This window comes from Schistocerca americana, chromosome 2 (assembly GCF_021461395.2).
Source record: "Schistocerca americana isolate TAMUIC-IGC-003095 chromosome 2, iqSchAmer2.1, whole genome shotgun sequence".
NCBI lineage: Eukaryota > Metazoa > Arthropoda > Insecta > Orthoptera > Acrididae > Schistocerca > Schistocerca americana.
In genome coordinates this window covers 971870652-971896342 of record NC_060120.1, presented here as the reverse complement: position 1 = coordinate 971896342, position 25691 = coordinate 971870652, and the positions used below count along the sequence as shown (strand labels likewise).

At 44.5% G+C, this 25691-nt stretch overlaps 1 protein-coding gene across 1 annotated transcript in view; it reads left to right on the top strand.

Annotated features, from left to right (window-relative positions):
• Positions 1-481: 481 nt before the first annotated feature.
• The window catches only part of LOC124594580 (gastrin/cholecystokinin type B receptor-like), a 641947-nt gene continuing 616737 nt past the window's right edge, over positions 482-25691 (top strand). Inside the window, exons 1-2 of the mRNA XM_047132951.1 lie at positions 482-2131; positions 2177-2276. Coding sequence (XP_046988907.1) covers positions 1181-2131; positions 2177-2276 — 1051 coding nt within the window. The 5' untranslated portion in view covers positions 482-1180. The remainder of the gene's footprint in view (positions 2132-2176; positions 2277-25691) is intronic.

Genomic DNA, 25691 nt, shown 5'->3' with positions numbered 1-25691 from the left:
CTACAGTGATCAACAACTGTCTACGAAACAGCTGTAGGACTTTCCTCTGCAGTTATGGTACGCTTACAGATGTCAAACCATTAATTGCCGAGTGGGCGCGTATATGCAGCCGCATTACTCAAGAAGCGGTCATTAGTCACGGCTGTGATGACGACGCGGCGGCGACCGGCGACCTGGCCGCGGACGGAGCGTCCTCCGCTTGCGGTGGAGGCGGCGGACCCAGCGTCCTTGGCAGCGGCGAGTCTGCAGGCGCGGCCGCTCTTTGCGCCGGTCGCCGGCTACCGGCAGCGACACTTGCCGATCCGCGGAGGACAGGTACCAACGCGCAGGCGCGCGCCCGCCGGTGGGTGGTGGTGGGGGCAGGCGTCGCCGGAGGCAGAGGCTCGTCTTGTGGAGCGCGCCAGTTCGCGGCCGATTCGAGTCGCGAGTGGCTGCCGCAGCAGCAGTGGCAGCGGCGTAGTGGCGACGAGACGGGGCGAGCGCGCGCAAAGTACAGTGGCGGGAGGGTAACAGGTGGTCTCCTCCGTGGGTGTCGTCGCTCTACACCGAGTGTAGACCCATGCAACGTTGCGTCATTGTCGACTTTTGTAATAGACGTCAACTGGCATTCTAAATGAAATAAGTGCTAAGCTCGTATTAACGTGATTTCCTATCGATCGGTGTCACAAAAATCTTAATTATAGCCAGTAATTTGAAAAATACCCTGTTTTCAGCTACGGTCGCAACGAGTGACAAGGTGACACCTAATATTTCGGTCCAAATGTGTGTGTTAAGCATCAAAAAATAAAAAGTTGCTGCATCCGATCACGCTGAAACAAAATTGAAAGTGCTGTCGATAGGAGTGAATATTGCAACAGGGTGGATTATTCGAAATGAACTAAACAAAGAGCACTATCGCAAGATATGAACTGCGTACTCTGCGTCTTACTTGAGGTGATAGCTGCACCACTCTCGTCAACAAGTTACCCTCTAGTACCGAGTGGTGTGCCTTGAATAGTGGACTAGTGAGCAGTAAAATATTTTACTTTTGTTCGTATGCGAAAGACGATGTCTGTGAGGCTCGTAAGTGAAAAATGTTCTCCGCTCCACTGAAACGTAGAGGAGGGAGTAGGGACGCAAAATCTTTGCTGATAGGCACAGGAGTGTATTAGTGTGAAGACGGGTCATTCTGTGGCTGGCGATGGGCGAATCGTTTAGCATAGAGGGTGTTGCTGCGACGGCAGCGACCGAGGGCATAATGCGGTTTTTGGCGGATCAGGACACGGTGCTGCCGGCGGTGGGGGCGGCAGAGGACGCGATCGACGCGGCTGACATCCTGTTGTTGGCGACGGCGCTGCCGGTGAACGCGTCGGATGACGGCGCCCCTGGAAAGGCGGCGGCGTCCAACTCCACGGCTGCGTCGGCGGCCGCGGCGGCGCTGGAGGTGGTGGCCGTGCGGCACCCGCTGTACGTGGTGGTGCCCATGACGGTCCTCTACGCCATCATCTTCTTCACCGGCGTGCTGGGCAACATGACGACGTGCATCGTCATCTACCGCAACAAGCACATGCACACCACCACCAACTACTACCTGTTCAGCCTGGCCGTGTCCGACCTGCTGCTGCTGGTGTCCGGGCTGCCGCCCGAGGTGTACCAGGTGTGGAAGCACTACCCCTACATCTTCGGGCTGACCTTCTGCCGGCTGCGCGGGCTCGCCGCCGAGACGTCGTCGAACGCGACGGTGCTGACCATCACGGCGTTCACGGTGGAGCGGTACGTGGCCATCTGCCACCCGTTCCTGTCGCACACCATGTCGAAGCTGTCGCGCGCCGTCAAGCTGATCGTGGCCGTGTGGCTGCTGTCGCTGGCGTGCGCCGTGCCGCAGGCGCTGCACCTGCAGATCGTCGGGCCGCCCGGCATGACGCGCTGCATGTTCCGCGAGGAGACGGTGCACCACCTGTTCGAGATCTCGACGTTCCTCTTCTTCGTGGCGCCCATGACGCTCATCACCATACTGTACGCGCTCATCGGGCTGCGGCTGCGGCGCTCGAGCGCCATGAAGCGCGACGCCGGGCCCTACGGCCACCGCAACGGCTCCGGCACGGGCCACCAGCACTACGGCTGCGTCGCGACGGCGGCCGACAAGGACGGCGCCCACTCGGCGTCGGCGTCGCTGGCCTCGACGGCCGGCAGTCAGGCGCAGCTGCAGCTGTCCGGCGTGCAGACGCCGCGCCACCACCACGCCGCCGGCAGGGCCAGCCACTCCTCGCAGTCGCGGCGCGTCCTCAAGATGCTCGGTGAGTAGTGACCTACTCTCTCAGCATGTAATACTGTACCATCGTCAGGCAGCGACAAGACGCAGAGGGAATCTATTCTGTGGTACGGGGACCCCATCAGGAGGTGCGTTCACCACGGCCGCCAAACCAGCATTAACCCTCGAACAGGCACGATCTACATCTACATGATTACTCTGCAATTCACATTTAAGTACTTGGCAGAGGGTTCATCGAACCACAATCATACTATCTCTCTAACATTCCACTCCCGAACAGCGCGCGGGAAAAACGAACACCTAAACCCTCGAGCTCTCTCTTATTTTCAGAATGAGATTTTCACTCTGCAGCGGAGTGTGCGCTGATATGAAACTTCCTGGCAGATTAAAACTGTGTGCCGGACCGAGGCTCGAAATCGGGACCTTTACCTTTCGCGGGCGGGTAGAGCACTTGCGGGCGGGCGGGTAGAGAACTTCCCCGCGAAAGGCAAAGGTCCCGAGTTCCAGTCTCGGTCCGGCACACAGTTTTAATCTGCCAGGAAGTTTCTCTCTTATTTTATTTTGATGATCATTCCTACCTACGTATGTTGGGCTCCACAAAATATTTTCGCATTCGGAAGAGAAAGCTGGTGACTGAAATTTCGTAAATAGATCTCGCCGCGATGAAAAACGTCTTTGCTTTAATGACTTCCATCCCAACTCGCGTATCATATCTCCCACACTCTCTCCCCTATTACGTGATAATACAAAACGAGCTGCCCTTTTTTGCACCCTTTCGATGTCCTCCGTCAATCCTACCTGGTAAGGATCCCACATCGCGCAGCAATATTCTAACAGAGGACGAACGAGTGTAGTGTAAACTGTCTCTTTAGTGGACTTGTTGCATCTTCTAAGTGTCCTGCCAATGAAACGCAACCTTTGGCTCGCGTTCCCCACTATATTATCTGTGTGGTCTTTCCAACTGAAGTTGTTCGTAATTTTAACACCCAGGTACTTAGTTGAATTGACAGCCTTGAGAATTGTACTATTTATCGAATAATAATTCCAACGGATTTCTTTTGGATCTCGTGTGGATCACCACACACTTTTCTTTATTTAGCGTCAACTCCCACCTGCCACACAATACAGCAATCTTTTCTAAATCGCTTTGCAACTGATACTGGTCTTCGGATGACCTTACTAGATGGTAAATTACAGCATCATCTGCGAACAACCTAAGAGAACTGCTCAGATTGTCACCCAGGTCATTTATATAGATCAGGAACAGCAGAGATCCTAGGACGCTTCCCTGGGGAACACCTGATATCACTTCAGTTTTACTCGATGATTTGCCGTCTATTACTACGAACTGCGACCTTCCTGACAGGAAATCACGAATCCAGTCGCATAACTGGGACGATACCCCATAGGCCCGCAGCTTGATTAGAAGTCGCTTGTGAGGAACGGTGTCAAAAGCTTTCCGGAAATCTAGAAATACGGAATCAACTTGAGATCCCCTGTCGATAGCGGCCATTACTTCGTGCGAATAAAGAGCTAGCTGCGTTGCACAAGAACGATGTTTTCTGAAACCATGCTGATCGTATCTATAGATCGTTCCCTTCGAGGTGATTCATAATGTTTGAATACAGTATATACTCCAAAACCCTACTGCAAACCGACGTCAATGATATAGGTCTGTAGTTCGATGGATTACTCCTACTACCCTTCTTAAACACTGGTGCGACCTGCGCAATTTTCCAATCTGTAGGTACGGATCTATTGGTGAGCGAGCGGTTGTATATGATTGCTAAGTAGGGAGCTATTGTATCAGCGTAATCTGAAAGGAACCTAATCGGTATACAATCTGGACCTGAAGACTTGCTCGTATCAAGCGATTTGAGTTGCTTCGCAACCCCTAAGGTATCTACTTCTAAAAAACTCATGCTAGCAGCTGTTCGTGTTTCATAACAGGAGAGGGCATGGTGCGCACTTTGTACACAATGATAGAACACCTAGACGGATGCCATATTCCTTGACTTCCGAAAAGCGTTTGACTCGGTGTCCCACTGCAGACCCCTAACTAAGGTACGAGCATATGGGATTGGTTCCCAAATATGTAAGTGGCTCAAAGAGTGTTCATCGGAGGTGAGGCTAACATCTGGAGTGCCCCAGGGAAGTGTGGTACGTCCGCTGTTGTTTTCTATCTGCATAAACGATCTTTTGGATAGGGTGGATAGCAACGTACGGCTGTTTGCTGATGATGCTGTGGTGTACGGGAAGGTGTCGTCGTTGAGTGACTGTAGGAGGATACAAGATGACTTGGACAGGATTTTTATTGGTGTAAAGAAGCTAACTCTAAATATAGATAAATGTAAATTAATGCAGATGAGTAGTAGTGTAGCGCTTGACACAGTCACGTCGATTGAATATTTGGGCGTAACGTTGCAGAGCGATATGAAGTGGGACAAGCATGTAATGGCAGTTGTGGGGAAGGCGGATAGTCGTCTTCGGTTCATTGGTAGAAATTAGGGAAGATGTGGTTCATCTGTAAAGGAGACCGCTTATAAAACACGAATACGACCTATTCTTGAGTGCTGCTCGAGCGTTTGGGATCCCTAACAGGTCGGACTGAAGGAGGACATAGAAGCAAGTCAGAGGCGGGCTGCTACCTTTGTTACTGGAAGGTTACGGAAATACTTCAAGAACTCGGGTGGGAGTCTCTAGAGGAAAGGAGGCGCTCTTTTCGTGAATCGCTACTGAGGAAATTTAGAGAAACAGCATTTGAGGCTGACTGCAATACAATTTTACTGCCGCCAACTTACATTTGGCGGAAAGACCACAAAGATAAGATAAGAGAGATTAGAGCTCGTACAGAGGCATATAGGCAGTCATTTTTCCCTCGTTCTGTTTGGGAGTGGAAAAGCGAGAGAAGATGCTAGTTGTGGTACGAGGTACCCTGCGCCACGCACCGTATGGTGGATTGCGGAGTATGTATGTAGATGGAGATTTAGATATTGTCAAGGTAAACGTATATGATCAAAAATCACAGTTAAATCTTAGTTTGACTCAGCTATGATAAAATAAACTACTTTCACAAGCTGCGACATCGTCGCGAAAAAACACAGTCACCCGTATATGTAGTAAGTTTCCTTTAATTTACGTCTATGGTCACAATATTTTTGTTTAACAGATTACCGGTTTCGGCCTTTAGTGACCATCATCAGATCTGTTTCATAAAAACAAAGTCCTAATGCACTGCACCCATTGTGGCATCGTCAAATGTTAAATGCGGAATCAGCACCAGCATGTGATGTGATTTATACGTATTTGACGATGCTGGTGCTGATTCCGCAATTAACATTTGACGATGCCACTATGTTTGCAGTACATTACGACTTTCTTTTTATGAAACAGATCTGATGATGGTCATTAAAGACCGAAACCGGTAATCTGTTAAACAAAAAGATTGTTACCATAGACGTAAATTAAAGGAAAACAAACTACTGTTAAACGAGCTGAATCACTCTTTAATAAAGTAATAATAAAGTGACCTTTCATTATATCACTCTATTGCCGCGTACAGCTGTTGTCGCGGAGAGTAATGACGCACTCGAAGCATTAAACAGCGCAGTTATATCACATCCCAACCAAAACCTTATCCGATAACTGATTAGCTCGTAGACAACTGCCTCATTGTGGTAATGTGCTGCTAGCTCGGACACTGGGTCACTTGCTTGCGCTGGTCGTAAATTATTTCTCACCTAGCTCGATGTTTATTTCATGTTACTGCTTTTCACTGGGACGTACCATCTGTTAGCTGAAGTAATAATGATGGAATAGGCATAGGGTTGTAAAACAACAATGGAAGAGCACAAGTCAATATTATTTGTCGTTGGGGCACTTCATACATAGGCGCGCCAGCTCGAGGTTTAATAAGAAAAGTAGGGTCAGCATCTTTATTTCTATTGCGGACAGGTTTCAATCACTGCGTGACCATCATCACCCGTAGTATTAACGCCCCGTGGATTCATAAATACAAGCAGTAAAACTGCAATATCGGAACATACCAATAAAGAGTACTTGCCATACCGTAGAATTAAAGGCCTGTGGACTCATAAGCACAACCGATAAAATTGCAATATCTGCAAATATCAATGAAGAGTACGTGTCAGAGCCGACGTTTGTACTCTTCACTGATACGTGCAGCTGTTGTAATTTTACTGCTCGTATTTATGAGACGACAGGGCTTTAATACTAGAACTAATGACGGTTACGCAGTGACTGAAATCGATTTGGAACAGAAATAAAGATTTCTATTTCAACGACCAATGCTGAATCTCCTTTTATTACTATTTGTCGTAATTTGATTACATCGATACGACTAGTACAGAATTTATCGATAAGAGACAGCTTGCAACGGTGTTTTTGCGCAGAGCTTCAGGTCAATGCAGACGGCAGCTGCGTTGGCAAAATCCACTGGTGTCAAGCAATGTCCGTCACAGGGTACACCAGAGGACATCACTCCGCTACATGAAGCTGGTCGTAGCGCGCCGAGCTAGCTCAACGTTGACGACCTCGCTGTGAACTTTAATCCTGTTTTGGAGTTATTGTTTTTGAGAAGAGTAATTTTTCCCGTTTAACCTGCTTTATTTCGAAATAATCACTTCGTTTTGTAATTTAGTTATTGACTAAATTGACACCCTTAGGCTTTTTCAAACTACCTGGTAATAAATGCTGCAGCAGATGAAAGAAAAGTACAGCAACTCACAGACTCACAGAGATCCAGTGTGTGCTGTAACTTTCGTACGGCAGCGAAACTTGGTAGATATCCCAATGCGTTAATGCAGAACCGATTTACGCTGGAAACAAATTATTTAAATTATTTCCCGTTTCGGCCACCAGGGGCAAATCTGGGACTGTGAATGCAAGAAAGACATTATAGAAACGTTTCCATATGGATTAGAAACGGGAAGTTGGCATAAAATGTTAAATAAATAAAAGAGACACAATGTTGATCTTGTTAGTAAACAGTCGCTTATACAGTTGTCCGATACCAGCACTGGATACGTCGACAATACCCAGTACGGCGCTAGATTTGCACCTGATGGCCGAAACTCGAACTATTAACAGGAAATATTTTTTTTTCGTCTTAAATCGGTACCGCTTTGACACATAAGTATATCAACCAAGTTTAGACACCGTACCGTAGTTTCTGCGCAAACAGAACGTCCGTGAGTAGCTGCAGTTTAATTTTAACGACCCGAAACACATAAAAATTTATACACATTTGTTAATTTCAAAAACTGTAAGCAAGTCACATTCTATATATTCCATACTTCCTTAATAAAGGTTTCTCACAATCACAATAGTCACGGTCACAACATATACATACATCATTATGTAGTATGATTTGCACTAGAAACGTAAAACTAAGAATTATAACTGATACTGCCGTCAATTGACGTTACAGCTTATTATCTTAGACGTGCAGTACTTATGTAAAAGGAGAATAATGCGACAGTTATTTGGGTTTAGTCACTTTGTCGGTGTACAAGAAATTAAAAACGCATGAGTATAACAGTGCTAATACAGGGACAGACTGGCAGATCAATATTTACAAGACCTAGAGACACCATAGAATCTGGAGATAAAGGAAGCCAGATTCGTCCTCCGTCGAATATTGCTTTAACGAAAACCAAAACTATCACGACGTGCTGAAAAGTAATGCCCCCGTATTTTTTATGTGAAAACTTTCAAACTGTTTTATACATAAAAGGTGTTATTAAAATTCGACATCTTTATTCTTTTTGTCTACATATTTATTTCTCAACATAGTCACCCTGGCGACGTTTCTACCATCGACCAGTGTGTTGATATTTCACTGCCGGCTGTTGTCGCCGAGCGGTTCTAGGCACTTTAATCTGGAACCACGTGACGGCTCCGGTCGCAGGTTCGAATCCTTCCTCGGTCATAGAAGTGTGTGATGTACTTAGGTTAGTTAGGTTTAAGTAGTTCTAAGTTCTAGGGGACTGATGACCATAGATGTTAAGTCCCATAGTGCTCAGAGCCATTTGAACCATTTGTACTTAGGTTAGTTAGGTTTAAGTAGTTCTAAGTTCTAGGGGACTGATTACCTCAGAAATTAAGTCCCGTAGTGCTCAGAGTTATTTGGATTTGAATATTTCACTGCAGAATGTTTGAATTCCTTTACGAAGCCAGAACCTAACCTCTGCTTCCAACGCTTCAGTACTATGAAAGTGAAGTCCTCGAAGGTATTCTTTAAGTTTTGGACGCAGATGAAAATCGGATGTGGGTAAGTGTGGACTGTATGGAGGATGATAGATGAGAATCAACCCAAGGCGTCGGATTACTGCAGACGTCACGGCGCTTGTGTGTGGTCAGGCATTGTCATCCTGAAGGGGAAGGTGTTCCGTGTGTGGAAAGACTTTTCTAACTCTAAACTCGGTTACAGCACTCTGTTTCTCGCGCACTGACGTAGTTATGTTACGCACTGCCTTGTTACACGATACAGTTCTGAGTCCTCTAGCGGCAGAGGTCAGCAAACATGTAGACTTCACGATAAAGGTGTTAGAATGTAAAAACAGGCTTTTTAACTAAAAAGTTTTAAGAGTTTTCACATAAACATTCAGAGGGATTAATTTTCAATGGGCCCTCGTATACGGATATAAAATTTTACACACCTTTGTTAATTTCATTAACATCAAATATTCGAAATGTCTATGTCGATAACGCGAAAGCTGATTGCGTCCCTATTAAATGTTTCTCACAACCACAGTAGTTACGGTCACAACATGTATATGCATCGCTGTTTAATATGATTCGAAATAAAAAGGCTAAAATATGATTTTAATGTGATACTAGCCTCAAATGGCTTTACAGTTCACTATCTCAGACGTAAGGTCCGTATGTAAAAAAAAATGGTTCAAATGGCTCTGAGCACTATGGGACTCAACATCTGAGGTCATCAGTCCCCTAGAACTTAGAACTACTTACTCCTAACAAACCTAAGGACATCACACACATCCATGCCCGAGGGAGGATTCGAACCTGCGACCGTAGCGGTCACGCGGTTCCAAACTGAACCGCCTAGAACCGCAAGGCCACACCGGCCAGCCCGTATGTAAAAGCAGAACAATGCCAATTTTAAGCGGTGTAGACACCTATCCAGCGTTCAAAAAATTAAAAGACGTAAGTGCAACGGTCCTGCTGTACTGGACAACCTCAGGGGTCAATTTGTACTGCGCTCAGGGTACAACGCAGAAAGTGCAGCTTTAAATAGCCGGGTTTATCCTTTGCCGAACACTGCTTAAAAGAAAACCAGAAATTCGTAATAAATGTAGAATTCACACACAAAGAGGGAAAGAATGCCAAGCTCACACAGTTGCAAATATTAGAAATTAAGAAGTACTTTGTGAATCCACACATTTACTATTGAACGAGCAATCTCAGTTCAATTATTGACTGCTTTTAGAGAATGTTACAGTCTTTACGTAGGAGAAAAATCTTCGGGCCTTAATTTTAAATAGGTAATGATACAAACTCCCATTCCTCTGCACATAGCTCTACTCCAATATATGTTTATTCATAGACTTAACTGCTGCCCTAATAAATTCTGTAAAATGAATTGAATTGAACTCAAGAATTGATACATTAAAAAGCTGAAGATTAGAAAACAGTCTAATAATCCGAAACCTAGGTCGTACGCTAATAATAAAATATGTGAAACATTTCTAAAAATGTTTTTCGTTAACACAATTTAGATGACTACATAAGGTGACGTTAACGTCTTAATATCACCATATTGTTCATCAACAAACTTAACAGCACGACCTTAACGTCAAAGATAGAACAAAAGTTCAGAATGGTTCAAATGGCTCTGAGGACTATGGGACTTAACTGCTGTGGTCATCAGTCCCCTAGAACTTAGAACTACTTAAACCTAACTAACCTAAGGACATCACACACACCCATACCCGAGGCAGGATTCGAACCTGCTACCGTAGTAGCAGCGCGGCTCCGGACTGGAGCGCCTAGAACCACACGGTCACCTCGGCCGGCTAAAACAAAAGTTTTTACAATAAGAAACACATATTTGGTCAAAGACGTCACTCTTATGCTTGCTCTAAAAGTACTACAGAAAATCTCATAAGCGAAACATAATTATTTTGGAGACTTGTTAAGCCTTAAAATGTGGGAATATGGGAAGCGAGTAAGTTTTTTATCATATTTGTGAGGAGCAAATAGCCAGCAACTCAAAAAAGAGCATCGCACAATAAAAGAACTATCGTTTGACTCGGTAAAAACTATTATAATACATTTATGGAACGGAGACCTATGTCTTAGCGTCTAAGTAACCAGTCTAAATAACAGTATTATGTATCTTCAGATCCGGTTAGCTAAAAGGTCGTCGCAGCAACTGTTGCACCTCGTTGAGGACAATAAACGTTAACGAGTAAATCTAACGAGCGACACGTGGAGTAAATTGTCTCACACGCCGCAGATCTGTAAGTGGGTCCCCACCGCGGGTGGCACTTTATAAGACGCCACGACCGTTACGACATTGACATTACCGTATCAAACCGTACGCGCACAAATTCAAGCGGAACGCTAGATACGGTATCGTAAAACGTGTTCTTGGTTTGGTTTCCTAAAATCGATCAGGAGAGCGATAGATAAATTGGCCATGGGGCGATAGGAAAGACCGCACTCGAACCAAAGGCTGAGTGGTCCCACGCGCTTTCATCCACTGTCAGAATAACTGACACTAAAAAGATGAAGATTGTCATTACTGAGTGAAACCGCTCATCGTCGAAGGACTTTATATTATGATCAAAGACCGGAACAAAAAAAAACATTTGAATTAAAACTACAGTTGGCAGGCAGCATGAATTTGCGAGCGCAACGACGTATTTCACTAACTTCAGTTATAATTAACTCGGAAACGGCTCAACGTATCGAATTTTTTCTCAACAGTTATTTCGCGGCACAACCTGCCCTACAATACCCTTACAAGGTTCTCAGACTGTTTCTGACACCTTGTATATTCATACAATGAGCTTGAGCTACGATACGTATCCATTATGTTGCTAAGTGCAATTCTTGTGGTCACAGTGAAGATTAAAGTTAATCATTGTTTGCGTTTGTAGAATTTGTATGAGTCGTTTACTGCTAAAAAACTAAATCTGTTGCATATCTTAAGACTGCTAATTTTTTCTCGTCGTTTCGGTTTATAATATTCTGTTCGTCGTAAAATGGCGGCACTTAATTTACAGGTCAACCAATTAACCAACGGAAATTTCTTGGAAGGTACAAGCTGTATGCTGGATCTCGACTCGAACCCAGAACCTTTCCCACAAAATCCCCAACATCTACGTTTTCGGTAAAAGCCGGGACACCGTCGCTGCACCTACATGTTCCATATACTTACTCTGTAGTTTTTAATTTGAGTTAGTCGCTATTTAATTTGTCCACATACAGTGTTTCTCTATTTAATACTGTGGATCTCCATGACACTCGAAACATTCAACAGCTAATTAACTGTACTTTAAGAAAATATTTATGCAATCCGCTATCTGAAGAAAACAATGTTCTGAACTATTAAAGACAAGAAACTTGTTTTAAATAAATTATATCAATTTGGTGGCTGTAGCTCTTTTAAAACTTATCCGCCCGGAGAACGCTAGCCGAGGAGCTCAACGTAATAACGTTTCGCCACTATTAAGTGCAACGGTTGCTAGCGCAACGACGGGGTTGGCCACGAGGGGCCACTTTCTTCAACCTCAGGAGTTTTGGTATGACCGCCTCGTTCATTACAGGATTCTCACTAATATCTAGAAATGACTCTGAGGCTCTGCTAAACCATGGAGATATAATAAGGGGAGATGGCACTACAGACTTAGACTTCGTTGCTTTGAAGCTGGCGCCGCAGGGAAACGTATAGTGGTTGTGTTGCGGTAGTTCAGGGTAAAAGGTACAAGGAACGATTTTTTTTCGGTTTTCTAGAGCTAATTCACTTGCCCAGTGTCCTGCTTGCTGATGTTCACATATCACTTCTCCCGCTTATGGAGGTATTCCGTAACTCCGATGTAGCAGCTACATCTCTCATTTATGGGGCTTCAGACGACAAGAAAAACAGACTAAAGAATGTTCGCGAAGTAATCAAACAATTATTCACGCTTAGAACTAAATAAAATTTATAAATTTAAGCAATAGTTATAGACGTATATAAAGTAAAGAATGTTCGCAAAGAAATCAAAAAATGTATCCACCCACACATTTTGAACTTACCCGAAATTGTAAATGTATGTCAATAATTATAGACCAGTACAAAGTAAAGGTACCTTCAGCCCTTTGGCTGACTCTTAGTGCTTTACCTCGTATGGTCTTATTGGTAGTGATGTTTCCTTGTCTCCCTACGAGTTCTGGACTGACTTACCCAGTCATTTACAGGCGATGTTATAGATTAATGAGTCTCCGACCCAGGTAAACTTCGAGTTTTTCGTATTAACGAAATACTGACAGAGATGGAATATGCAATAAGTGCAATAAAAACCTGGGGCTATCTGACTTTTGAACTTGGACTTTCGTATGTGTAGGTGGTCCCTTATCCAGCATGCCAGCCTGCCAAAACTCCAGTTTGAAATCTCTGTGCGGGTGAGCGGAGCGATTATCTACATTTCCTGAAAGTCACTCTCGCTTATAGTGGCTCCAGTCTCCTCATTTAGTCTGTAGGTATTGAGCGGTGAGAAAGGGATGGGGAGTGGAGGTTTCTGGTTTCGTTCAGAGTTGTCAAACTTTTCTCACCCATTCAGGTTCGACATTACATCGTGCAATAATCAACTGCACATTTAATTCGTCAAACGTACTTGGATGTGTGGGTCGGTAATAGCGTGTGTACATGTCAGTCAGAAATTCGAAACGTATAGGTTTCAGGCCTCAGTTGGGCTGAAAGTTTTTGTTGCCCCGACAGCTTCTCTAACCTCTGGATATAATGTGTAGGTTGTCTTTGCATTCAATGACTTCGGCTTCCGGCATATTCTCTTCTTTCCGGAATGTTTTGCTGTAAACATCCATGTTTTGAAAAGCGATTAAAATACCGTTTTCACATCCTTTAAAATTCCGTTAGAAGGATAAATAAATTAATTTTTTAAAAATGTAACTGGCTTCGTATCTTGGTAAATATATCTTTTGAGTGTTGGCCGCAACGCGAAATATTCGCCTCCATATACACACGATTCACGGACAAATGACGCACACGAATTTTTTACCATAGCCTTTTTCGTTTTATTGGCTTTGGAGCCGCACCCATTCAACCATTTCACTAGCGTAATGTCGATTATGATGGTACGAATGTAAGGACAATACAACACCCAGTACCAGAGTTGAGAAAATCTCCGACCCAGCCGCGAATCGAACCCAGGCCGCTTCGTTAGCAGTCCGTCGCACTGTACCATAAGTTCATGGAAACCCATGATACCGGCAGGAAGGACATCCGATTACAGCACGGAAGTAATTAACTGACAAATCAAAAGCCGTTTCAGTGTATTTTTACTGATTTTTTTGGCTATGTAATGAACATAAAGTGATCACAGTACCAGTGTAAAATAACCTCGCCGTCGACAGGGTATTAAATTCTGCTGTTCTTTCCTCTTTAGTACTCTCATCCTATACTCACACAATATTTCGTAATTATGATTTTATAAAGTCTGTACTGTTAGTAAATGGTCTAAAATCGAAACTACTCCAAAAAAAATTACGATATAACGAAGGTACGGTGTAGACATTGCTTTATTATTTGCACAACATACAGGTGCTACAGAAATGAGCCTGAGCAAAACATCGCTTTAGATGTGTGGGAGCATATCTCTTAACTCTCCAGCCACAAGTGGGATGAAGTCATCAATATGGACTTCAACGTCACGGACAGCAGTTTCTTGATCGTTGAAGATGCCACACGTAGACATTGAAAAGGAAATCATAATACTCTGATAGCATAAATGTGATTAAAAAGTAGTAACTTTGTTAGAAATATTCTACAGTGCTTTTACATAAAGGAGGATAATATTTCAGAAAAATACAGTGTTTGGCTGTTGTTTATGTGTTTAATATAAATCTCACACCAAGGTCAAGCGTGATAAGCCTGTAACAACACTGCCTGTAATTATTGACATTTTAGCCACCGAATTTGGCATCTCACCGTGTCAGGCATTTGGTAATCACGTCATCTGCGTATCTGCTCGTCCTCAGCTATCCTGAAGAATCCTTGGCAGAACCGAGCTTGTCTGGTTCTAAATTTAACTATTTATGGATATTTAAGGGGCGACCAAATACTTTCGAGGTAACTGCTGTAGAATAAATCCAACGTTGGGCGAATTCGATTCTGGTATATAGGCACCGTCATGTACGCCATGGCATTAGTGTGGCATTTGTCTCTTTGCATCGTGTGTGCAGTAAGTGCGTAAACGTGAACTATGTCGACGTTATTAGCAAATGTGTCCAAACAGGACCAACGCAAAGTTACTGTTTTCTAGGCTTCTGAACGACACACACCGGTAGACAGCAATCGGAAAATGAGGATTCTGTGTAGGGTCCCATATCTCTGGAAAACCATCGTCGTGGAATGGTGTGCCAAGTTCGGTGCTCGGCCCGATTGAACACGAGACGCCGGTCGATCGGGAAGGCCTACCGCGTCCATTACGGACCACTATGGAGACACTCGAGCACCCACCCTTTCCATCTTTCTTTCTTTCACTGGTGCCATGTCCCGCGCTAACGCTGGGTCGGCATAGTTAGGACTGGATTTGGCAAGGTTAGTGGAAAGGGGTGGCCGGATGCTCTTCCTGCTGCCACCCTGTAGCCCCCAAGGACGGAATGAGTGCACCCCTGCTGTCTGCATCGAGCGTAAGTAATGTTCAGATGTCTGCGAGTCGTGTAACTGAGGCGGAACGTGGGGACCAGCCCGGTAATCATATAGCGAGATGTGGAACACCGCCTAAAAACCACATCCAGGCTGGCCGGCACACCGACCGACGACGGTAATCCGCTGGGCGGATTCGATCCGGGGCCGGTGCGACTACCCGAGTCCAGGAAGCAGCGCATTAGCGCTCTCAGCTAACCTGGGCTCGAGCACCCGCCCTATAGTCCTGATATCGCCTCATGCGACTCTCACGCCTTCAGTCCCTTAAAAGAGACCTTCAAGGTTCGTCCATTCCTGTCTGAAGAGGATGTGCAGCAGGCAGTTAGAGACTTTTCACACAGCAGGATACGGTGTTTTACGAAATGGGTATCTTCAGCTAGGTACGTCGGCGGGATAATTGTCTGAATGTTCACGGGCGATTTTGCCTGAGTACTAGACCGATGCTGCATTGTATGAAGTCTTTTTGATTGTCTCTTATAATTCCATTGTTTAATCAGTGTATCGACATCCTGAAGCAAAAGGTACATTTAAGGATAAATATGAGTATAGTTTGTGAAATTTATATCACCAGTAACACTGTTTACCCGAAGAGTGACAGCCTCGGAAAACATACAGAGACACGTGATCTTAGGTGTCAGCTATAATAGGAAGTTCACTACGTACACAGAAGTGCAATACGTTTCTGCACCAAGCAAAGCGATGCATGCGACAATTAAGGTCGTACATGAATATGTAATTGAATTTGGGAACAGAGAAGCAGTAATTTGAACATAATCAGACATGATTCCCATTACTAAATAATCTTGGAGTGAGTTCCTGGAATTACGCATAGCAAAGTCGCACTTTTTCTTTGGGAGATTGTCACATACAACTGTAGTCTGTAATGAATGCATTGTAAAAGCATATACAAACAAAGAAAGAAATAAACAAAAATAAAGAGTGGTACATTGTGTCAGTACGTAAGTACTATTCACACCGAATCTTCAAGAATGTGACATAAATGGTTAGATTTACCACAGCAGTTATAACACCAAGAAAACGAGTTCCTTCCAAACTAAGTAGCATAAAACGAGTCAGAGGTGTGGAAGATAACTAGGCCCATGCTCCGAAGCACATTGTCAGCGCCGGGCGGGCGAGTCACCCCCTCCCTCTGTCTCGAAGGGACAGCTGCCTCATTTGCCTACTGAGCTGTGACCTTCGTCTGTTGCGTCGGTTGGTTCTCCGCCTCCCTCGGCTACACTGCATAAACGGCTGCCTACGCACGCCGGTTGCGCTGCAACCTTTCTCAAACCATATTGAACCAGCTATTCCGTAAAAATATTTTATTCTCACGCATCTCGTGGTCTCATTCGTGAGCTTCGCGATGAACTACCTATCTTTTCTTTAACAGTCTTAGTTAGTGTAATGTTTCTACACTGAAGCGACAGATAAACTGGTATGGGAATGCGTATTCAAATACAGAGATATGAAAACAGGCAGAATACGGCGCTGCGGTCGACAACGCCAATATAATGAAACAAGTGTCTGGGCAGTTGTTTTCATTGATTACTGCTGCTATAGTGGCAGGTTGTCAAGATTTAAGTGAGTTTAAACGCGGTGTTATAGTCGGCGCACGAGTGATGGCACACAGCATCTCCAAGATAGCGATTAAGAGGGGATTTTTCATTACGATAATTTCACGAGTGTACCATGAATATCAGGAGTCCGGTAAGACAGCAAATCTCCGGCGTCGCTGCGGCTGGAAAAAGATCCTACAAAAGCGGGATCAACGACGACTGAAGAGAATCTTTCAACGTGACGGAAATGCAACCCTTCCGCAAATTTCAGCAGATTTCAGTGCTGATCAATTATCAAATTCCACGAAACATAATTGACATGGGCTTTCGGAGACGAAGGCCCACTCTTGTATCCTTGATGACTGCACGACCCAAAATCTTACGCCTCGCCTGGACCCGCTAACACCGACATTGGACTGTTGATGACTGGAAAAATGTTGCCTGGTCTCACGAGTCTCGTTACAAATTGGATGTACATATACGAGTATGGCGGCAACCCCATGAATCCATGGACTCTGCATGTCATCATCACCAGGGGATTGTTCAAACTAGTGAAGGCTCTGTAATGGTGTGAGGAACTGGTTTCTGTAATTATGCCACCGGCTCGTTTCCTTTTGAAAGCCCTTTATAACATGAGAACAAGAGAAAATAAATCGGTCCCACTGTTGCAGTTATAGCGTATTCCTGTACTCATTGCGTTATTAATAGTAAAGAGTTCACTTGTCGAATTATTGATCGTACTGCCTAATCTGTAAATACCCCCCATCAGCTGCAGCATGCAAGTTCCACATGACTGCCGTTTGTGTGAAGGTTTCAACTGTAGAGCGACACCTTCCCTGCCGCGCTGTCCCATCCTCAAGGGAGCCCCAAACACTACTGTTGTCCACTACCTTAGCCAGCCGTCAAGGCAGGTGGGGACCATGTAATAATGCACACATTCGTACTTTAAAGCGGCATGCGGTAGTTCTACTTTAACGGTTTGGTGCTGTAGAAGAAACCTTCTCGCTGGCAGAAAATTTATCGGCGTTACGCCGTCTATGAGGAGTCAGATCTTGCGATTTATTGTTGTTTATGAACATAAATGTGTAGAACCATTTCAGTTTCATAAAAAATTGTACATACGGGAGGAATGATGAAGCTTTAAAGCTGAATTTCATTTCTATCAATGTAATATTTACTAGATATGATAAAACAATACTTGTAGGAACTAATCTGCCAACGAGTGTTTGCGCCGCAGCACGTAGTTTCGAATCTCCATATTGCCACTATTTTGTCACCTTGGGCAGCTGAAGTTGTGGAATACAGTTCATCAGAAACCTAGCTGCCATTGTCCACGGTTCCATCTCAGACGTAACTACAGTGTCCAGTGGATTATCACAATTATCCAGATATCACAGACATACGTGGAACATAACGATGAGGGTGGATCGTACGCCAGTATTTGCCCATGTACTTTGTATACAACGGTGAGGAGAGACCGGTACAGAGTAGTGAGGCAACTGTCATTGTAGGGAAGCTAGACTGGAGCAGAATTTATTAGCGAACAAGTTAACAGAGTAAACAGAAGATTTACGTGTCAGGTATTTCGCCAAGTGTACCAAGACTCGGTACAAATAATGCAGAAAGAGACACCCGAAACAATAGCAACAAGGATAAGGCTCCATGAACTAAGCATGAATGATGGAGCCGCAAGTAGGCTGCGTCGGCATAGCGTCACATAGCGAAGTGGCTCCAAGAGCGAGTGGGGTGTGGCTACTGCTGACCATCCTATATCGCGGAGGTGTGGTGTGTGTGTGAAATCTTACGGGAATTAACTGCTAAAGTCATCAGTCCCTAAGCTTACACACTACTTAAATTATCCTAAGGCCAAACACACACACCCATGCCCGAGGGAGAACCTCCGCCGGGATATCGCAGAGGCAGACGGCGGTCATGGTCAGGAGCCACTGCATGCGTGGCTCAGAGTGCACGGTCAATTGAGTCTGCTGCATCCCGCAGAGCTGGTATCCGCGACTGACGGTAACCTGTAATTCCGTTGCCAACTTTGACGCATGTGGGGTACTGTCAATGTATCATACCACATATGGCTACTATGGAAACGATAGAAAGAACAGTTTGATGTTGAACATCTCAGAATTGAAATTACCAATGTTGAACCGTGAATTTATTTTCACAATCTTTTCTTAAAGAATTTACTTCATTTACTAGCGATTCATCAAGAACATTAACACATTTAATCACACTCTGTGAGCGTGGAAGTAGTTGCCAATGGGTAACTGATGACAGAAATTAAATTCTTTTTAATAAATGGAAATTTTATTCCTAAAAGCCTTTTTTCAAACAGATTTTAAAATGGTAATCAAAAAGCACCCTTTAAATATCAAGTTACAATTTATTCAGAGGCATAAATAACTTATTTTTTATTTTTTTTTTTTTTTATCATGACCGCTTACACCAACCTTTGAGAGACTACAACGGTGCAAATCTGCAACACACCAGATTACTTTAAACTACAAATTTTAACAACTCACACAAACACATACAAAACACTGACTTAAAAAATTATTTGCCACCGAAAGTGCAACTTGTTTTTAAAAGAACTCTTACGATGGAAGGGTGGCAACTTTATATACTAAAAAGACCAGTTAAATAAAATCCATGAAATGCAGTTTTACATAAAATGTACCAACACGCTCTACATTACACATATATCACCTCGCAAGATGATAGGCAAAATAAAAACATATTTCAGGAATTCGGCCTTTACACCTTAAGCAAGAAATTCGTTAACACCGAATCCGACAAACATGACAGAGGCAGATACTAACGTACGGCAGACCGACAGACATACACTAACTGCCTAACAAATGCGGACGAAAGACAGACGAGCAAGCGGGGGACGAAAGACTGACCAAGAAAAGAAGTAGAATTTAACAAGTAAACGAAACAACATATCACGAATCACTCAACTTTTAATAAACTGCGATGTCTGGCGAAGACTTGGCGCAGCACGCCCAAAACGCTCTCCCGAACCGTCCGCTGCCAGCCGCTTCAATGGACGCAGGCAGGCGCGCCGATCTGCCGTCTCACGACGTCGCAGGTCGCACCGGCCAGACCGACGTCGTGGGTTGACTTCTGTTGCTCTCGTGTCGATCGCGAGTCACTACCCCTCGCTATACGGCGTGGGCCACTGGATTGACGTCGCGACCTCAGATGCGCCGACGCTCAAGACGCACAAGTCATCCAGAGTAAGTCCCAGTACGCGACCGACCAAACGATCGATCCAACCGCCAATGACCGTTTCCTGAACAACTCGAGCAGACTGGCGACCTAACACATACTAGCACTCCGGACGACAGACAGACACTGACTGTCCCACACTGATCCGGCTGACGAACTGACAGACTCAGCCAGACTATCAGACTCCCTTCGACTGACTCACCGCCTCTGGCTAGCTCCTAGCCCCATTAAATGCACCTGAACAGGCAACCTTTTCCCTTTCCCACTAGAGGGAGACACCAAAGCTGCGATTGCCACAACGGCGCCACCCCCAGAATTGGAGGGCGACTGTTTCACATTAGGCGCTGCGGCGCGCTCTTCAAAACAGCAATTTTTTTACCACGTCTCAAATTTCAAGATAAAGTTTTTAAAGAGACACTAAAATATTAGAGCGATGAAATTACGCGAACTTGTTCAAAGACTTGATAAAAAGTAAGGGAGTCGAGCAAACAATAAATTAAGTACGATGATAAGTTATTGCTAAAGACAGTACAAACTGAATCTGTGCAGCACTGCTTGTATTCTGTATCAATACGAATATATAAAGGAGAAGTCATATATCTGTGTGTGTGTGTGTGTGTGTGTGCGAGTGTATTTGTATGCAGTCACAATGTTTGTTAAGTCATGGATAGACTAGTGCTGAACCAGTTGTAATGAAACTTTACATGAATAAAAGGAATATTTCATTTTCAGACATGGGTCTAGTCTACATCTACATTTATACTCCGAAAGCCACCCAACGGTGTGTGGCGGAGTGCACTTTACGTGCCACTGTCATTACCTCCCTTTCCTGTTCCAGTCGCGTATGATTCGCGGGAAGAACGACTGCCGGAAAGCCTCCGTGCGCGCTCGAATCTCTCTAATTTTACATTCGTGATCTCGGGAGGTATAAGTAGGGGGAAGCTATATATTCGATACCTCATCCAGAAACGCACCCTCTCGAAACCTGAACGGCAAGGTACACCGCGATGCAGAGTGCCTCTCTTGCACAGTCTGCCGCTTGAGTTTGCTAAATATCTTCGTAACGCTATCACGCTTACCAAATAACCCTGTGACGAAACGCGCCGCTCTTCTTTGGATCTTCTCTATCTCCTCTGCCAACCCTATCTGGTACGGATCCCACACTGATGAGCAACACTCAAGTATAGGTCGAACGAGTGTTTTGTAAGCCACCTCCTTTGTTGATGGACTGCATTTTCTAAGGAGTCTCCCAATGCATCTCAACCTGGCACCCGCCTTACTAACAATTAATTTTATGTGATCATTCCACTTCAAATCGTTCCGTACGCATACTCCCAGATATTTTACAGAAGTAACTGGTACCAGTGTTTGTTCTGCTATCATATAATCATATAATGAAGGATCCTTCTTTCTATGTATTCGCAATACAAAGCATTTGTCTACGTTAAGGGTCAGCTGCCACTTTCTGCACCAAGTGCCTATCCGCTGCAGATCTTCCTGCATTTCGCTGCAATTTTCTAATGCTGCAACGTCTCTGTATGCTACAGCATCATCCGCGAAAAGCCGCATGGAACTTCCGACACTATCTACTAGGTCATTTATATATACTGTGAAAAGCAATGACCGGCCGCAGTGGACGAGTAGTTCAAGGCGCTACAGTCTGGAGCCGCGTGACCGCTACGGTCGCAGGTTCGTATCCTGCTTCGGGCATGGATGTGTGTGATGTCCTTAGGTTAGTCAGGTTTAAGTAATTCTAAGTTTTAGGGGACTCATGACCTCAGCAGTTAAGTCACAAAGTGCTCAGAGCCATTTGAACCATTTTTGAAAAGCAATGGTCCCATAACATTCCCCTGTGGCACGCCAGAGATTACTTTAACGTCTGTAGACGTCTCTCCATTGAGAACAACATGCTGTGTTCTGTTTGCTAAAAGCTGATCTGATATTCCGTAGGCTCTTACTTTGTTTATCAGGCGACAGTGCGATAGTGTCGCTATAAATATTTTAACCATTACGTTACGAAGGCCATTTATATGACGTTAATGTGACTAGGCGAAACTACTTTCGTCCAACCACAGCTGTTGGTTCCTTGATTGATCGTTGATTTCGCATACATGAAATATTAGTTTACTTTATTACATAAATGAACAAAAGGTTTATGTAACTTTGACACAGTTCGTTGCCATAGGATTGCTCGGTAAATTACAACTGTTGCTGAGTATTAAAGCATCATTTGATTTACACATTAACAGACTGTTGTCTTGCAGTTCGCCGTGCGGGGTAGCCTCGCTCTCTGAGACGCCTTGTCACGGTCCGCGTGATTCCCCCCGTCCGAGGTTCGAGTCCTCCCTCGGGCATGGGTGTGTGTGTGTTGTACTTAGCGTAAGTTAGTTTTAGTTTAAGTAGTGCGTAACCTTAGGGACCGGTGACATCAGCAGTTTGGTCTCATAATACCTTACCACAAATTTCAGTTTCTTGTAGTACAACGTTCCATTTGGAAATTCACAAGCCTCTCAGGAGCTTTAACTAACGTTCGTCTTGTTGTATGATGCTGACTCCTTCAGATTAGGTCACGAACTGGGCAGCGCTCTTGCTGCCTCAACGCCATATTGACAGCGTCAGGGTACTCCTATGCCTAGCCGGAGGCGTGGTCTACTAGAATACCTTCCATGCGCCGTTGCTGACTGCAGCAACCCCTCGCTAATCGCTAATGTTATGTCGACTCGCGTTGCAATCTTTGCACGATACCAAAGATGTCTCTATAAAAAATAATCCACAATGTCGTGGCTCGGAGATTTAAATCCAACACTACTTGTAAGGATCGCTCTAGGCCACGCCTGGCCAAGATTTATGCCAGCACTCCGGCTTACCCCACCACTGCGCTGCACATGCGAGAAACTTAGCAAGACGTGCTAGCAACACAATGTAGCTTTTTCTGACTGGCTTATATTGCAGCTCACATTTATAAGGAAGATTTCATTATTGGTGTTTAATTTCAAAGTTTATTTCTCTTGTAGGGCAATATATTTACTGTTTAATTCAATAAGGACATTAGACAGTTCTAAAACAGCGAGCTTTGCACACAGGGATATAGCACTGCGGTGAGATGTTTAAAATTTATGAACATTTCTTTTTTAGAATTTGTAGTATACACTGTCCAGTCACACTGAAGTGACCACCTGTCGGAAAACTGAATAATCATGTTTCGCGTAGAAGAGCGTTGCGAGACGTGCAGAAAAAGAGTCAATGAGTTTCGAGAAGGGTCTGACACCAGCTACCTTACGTTTCTCGCTTTAGGCGCCATGGTGCGAACAGCCCGATCGAGTTGGTCCCACAGATTTTCTACTCTATTTCAATCCGGTGAATTTGGTAGTCAGGGGAATAAGGTGAATTAATTGTAGTGCTCTTTGAATCAAGCACGTACGCTGTGAACTGCACCATATGTTGCATTGTCCTGCTGATAGATGCCATCCTGCCGAGGAAAAACGAACTGCTGGTAGGGGTGGTCATGGTCTCGAAGAATAGATGCATACTTCTCTTGATCCATTGTACCTTCCAGAATGAAGAGGTCGTCGAGGGATTGTCGCAAAAACATTTCCCAGACAACAACGCTCCGTCTTCCGATCTGGACTCATCCGACAATTCTTGTAGGATGTTTGCTTACAGATGGTTCACATCGTACACGCCAACGGCCATCTGTCATCTGAAGAGACCACCTATCGCCACTCAATAGACGTTCAGTTACGGTACTGTCGACCAAATTCCAGCCTTCATCGTTTTTGGACAGCAGGCTGCATGGGTTCATGAACCATGTGCCTGCTGCAGAGGTCCATCTGCAATATCGATTCTGTGAACGGTCATTGGGGAGACACCGTTGGGAACCCCTTGCCTCACTTGGGCGGCCAGTTGCTCAACAGTTGCACGTACACATCTCAGCAGCTGGCGTTTATCCCTGTCATCTACGTACCGTGGTGCAACACAGTTGCCTTGGCGCCAGTTTGGATAGCACCATTTTACCATGAATGGTATACTTAACCTCGCCGGCATGCAAACAGTTTACATACTTTGCAATTTCGGAAATTCTCTCACCCTTGACGCAAAATCCAATGTTTATGCCCTTTTCGGGGTCAGATAAACGCCTCCATTTCCCCATTACAGTAATGACGGCACTTTTTCCCACGCCCCCGAGCAACGTTATATACGATACACCCTACAATGCTAATGCTCCCACCTGCCTTCTGTGAGCGTTTATTGCACGTTAACGTCGAACGTAGGCGTTGGTCACATTAATGTCACTCACTGGGGTATCTGAAATTATGATTGGTAATACAAAGTGTTGTGTTGGCAGAAGAGCCAACACCTTGTTACTAGAGGAGGCCGAAATGCACGCGTTTTAGCTCGCGCATGCTGGCGGGAGGAGGGAAGAACTATACTGACGTGAGGTCTGGAACATGACAAGGAATGAGAATTGAGAAAGCGGATGTAATTATTTTCATATTTAACTTTAATCCATTAATGATGAACGTCGCTCTTGACGGTACATGATTCACAATCTTATCTGTTCAGAATAGTAACTGAATATGGTGCCTTGCTAGGTCGTAGCAAATGACGTAGCTGAAGGCTATGCTAAACTGTCGTCTCGGCAAATGAGAGCGTATGTAGACAGTGAACCATCGCTAGCAAATTCGGCTGGTCAACTGGGGCGAGTGCTAGGGAGTCTCCACTAGACCTGCCGTGTGGCGGCGCTCGGTCTGCTATCACTGATAGTGGTGACACGCGGGTCCGACGTATACTAACGGACCGCGGCCGATTTAAGGGCTACCACCTAGCAAGTGTGGTGTCTGGCGGTGACACCACACAGAGACACGGTTTAATGGTGATTAAAATCCGATAATTGGCAGGACTTTCTCAATTTCGTAATAGAAAACCGTTCGTGCACGTACGTTGAACCAAAAGTTGAAATAACTTTAGCTGTTTGTCTGTACAGTCAAGGATATTACTTTTGGGTTAACATTTTATAAGAGTCTTTTAGATTGCTGGATTAGGCGAACAGATAATTGAGCTGGGTGCTGTACTGTGTGTCTGTTACCTCACGTTGGAGGCGATGAGCTAGTACATCAGACGCCACAGTCGAGAACGGTATGACAAGTAATTCTAAATCAGTGTTCAAAGTCTTGCATTATCTTGGAGAACTCCTGATGAATTGGTTCAATTACTGAAATGTAGTCAACCATATATGGCCGATAAATGATTGCCTTGAGATCCAGGAAATGTTCCACGTCATGATTATGAATCTGATTTTCCCACAGAATTAATTTTTAATTTTTGTTTGATAGCATCAGTTTTTTTTTGACATATCTCATGCCAAATGCTTCCCGCTTTGCATTAAAAGACTTAAAGAAATCAGATCATTTGTGATGTCCACCATAAGAAATTTTGTCACTGCTTTACTTACCATTAACTCGGTTTTTTCCCTAACGACCACCATTGGTTCAACCAGCATTGACTCTTGTTTGTCAAGAGGTAAGTGCATAATGTCGTCTTTGTGGCTGGTGTTGTAATGATGTTCCAATGAATGTTACATCTGGCTCATAATAATGCGATGGCGTATAATGGACTTCAAACTATACGAATAGTAAAGCGGTTCCCATTGAACGTTTAATGATGTGGCTAATCAACTTCTTATTTTTTTAACAGGTGTATAGATGTCATGCTATTCCTAATTCAGAAG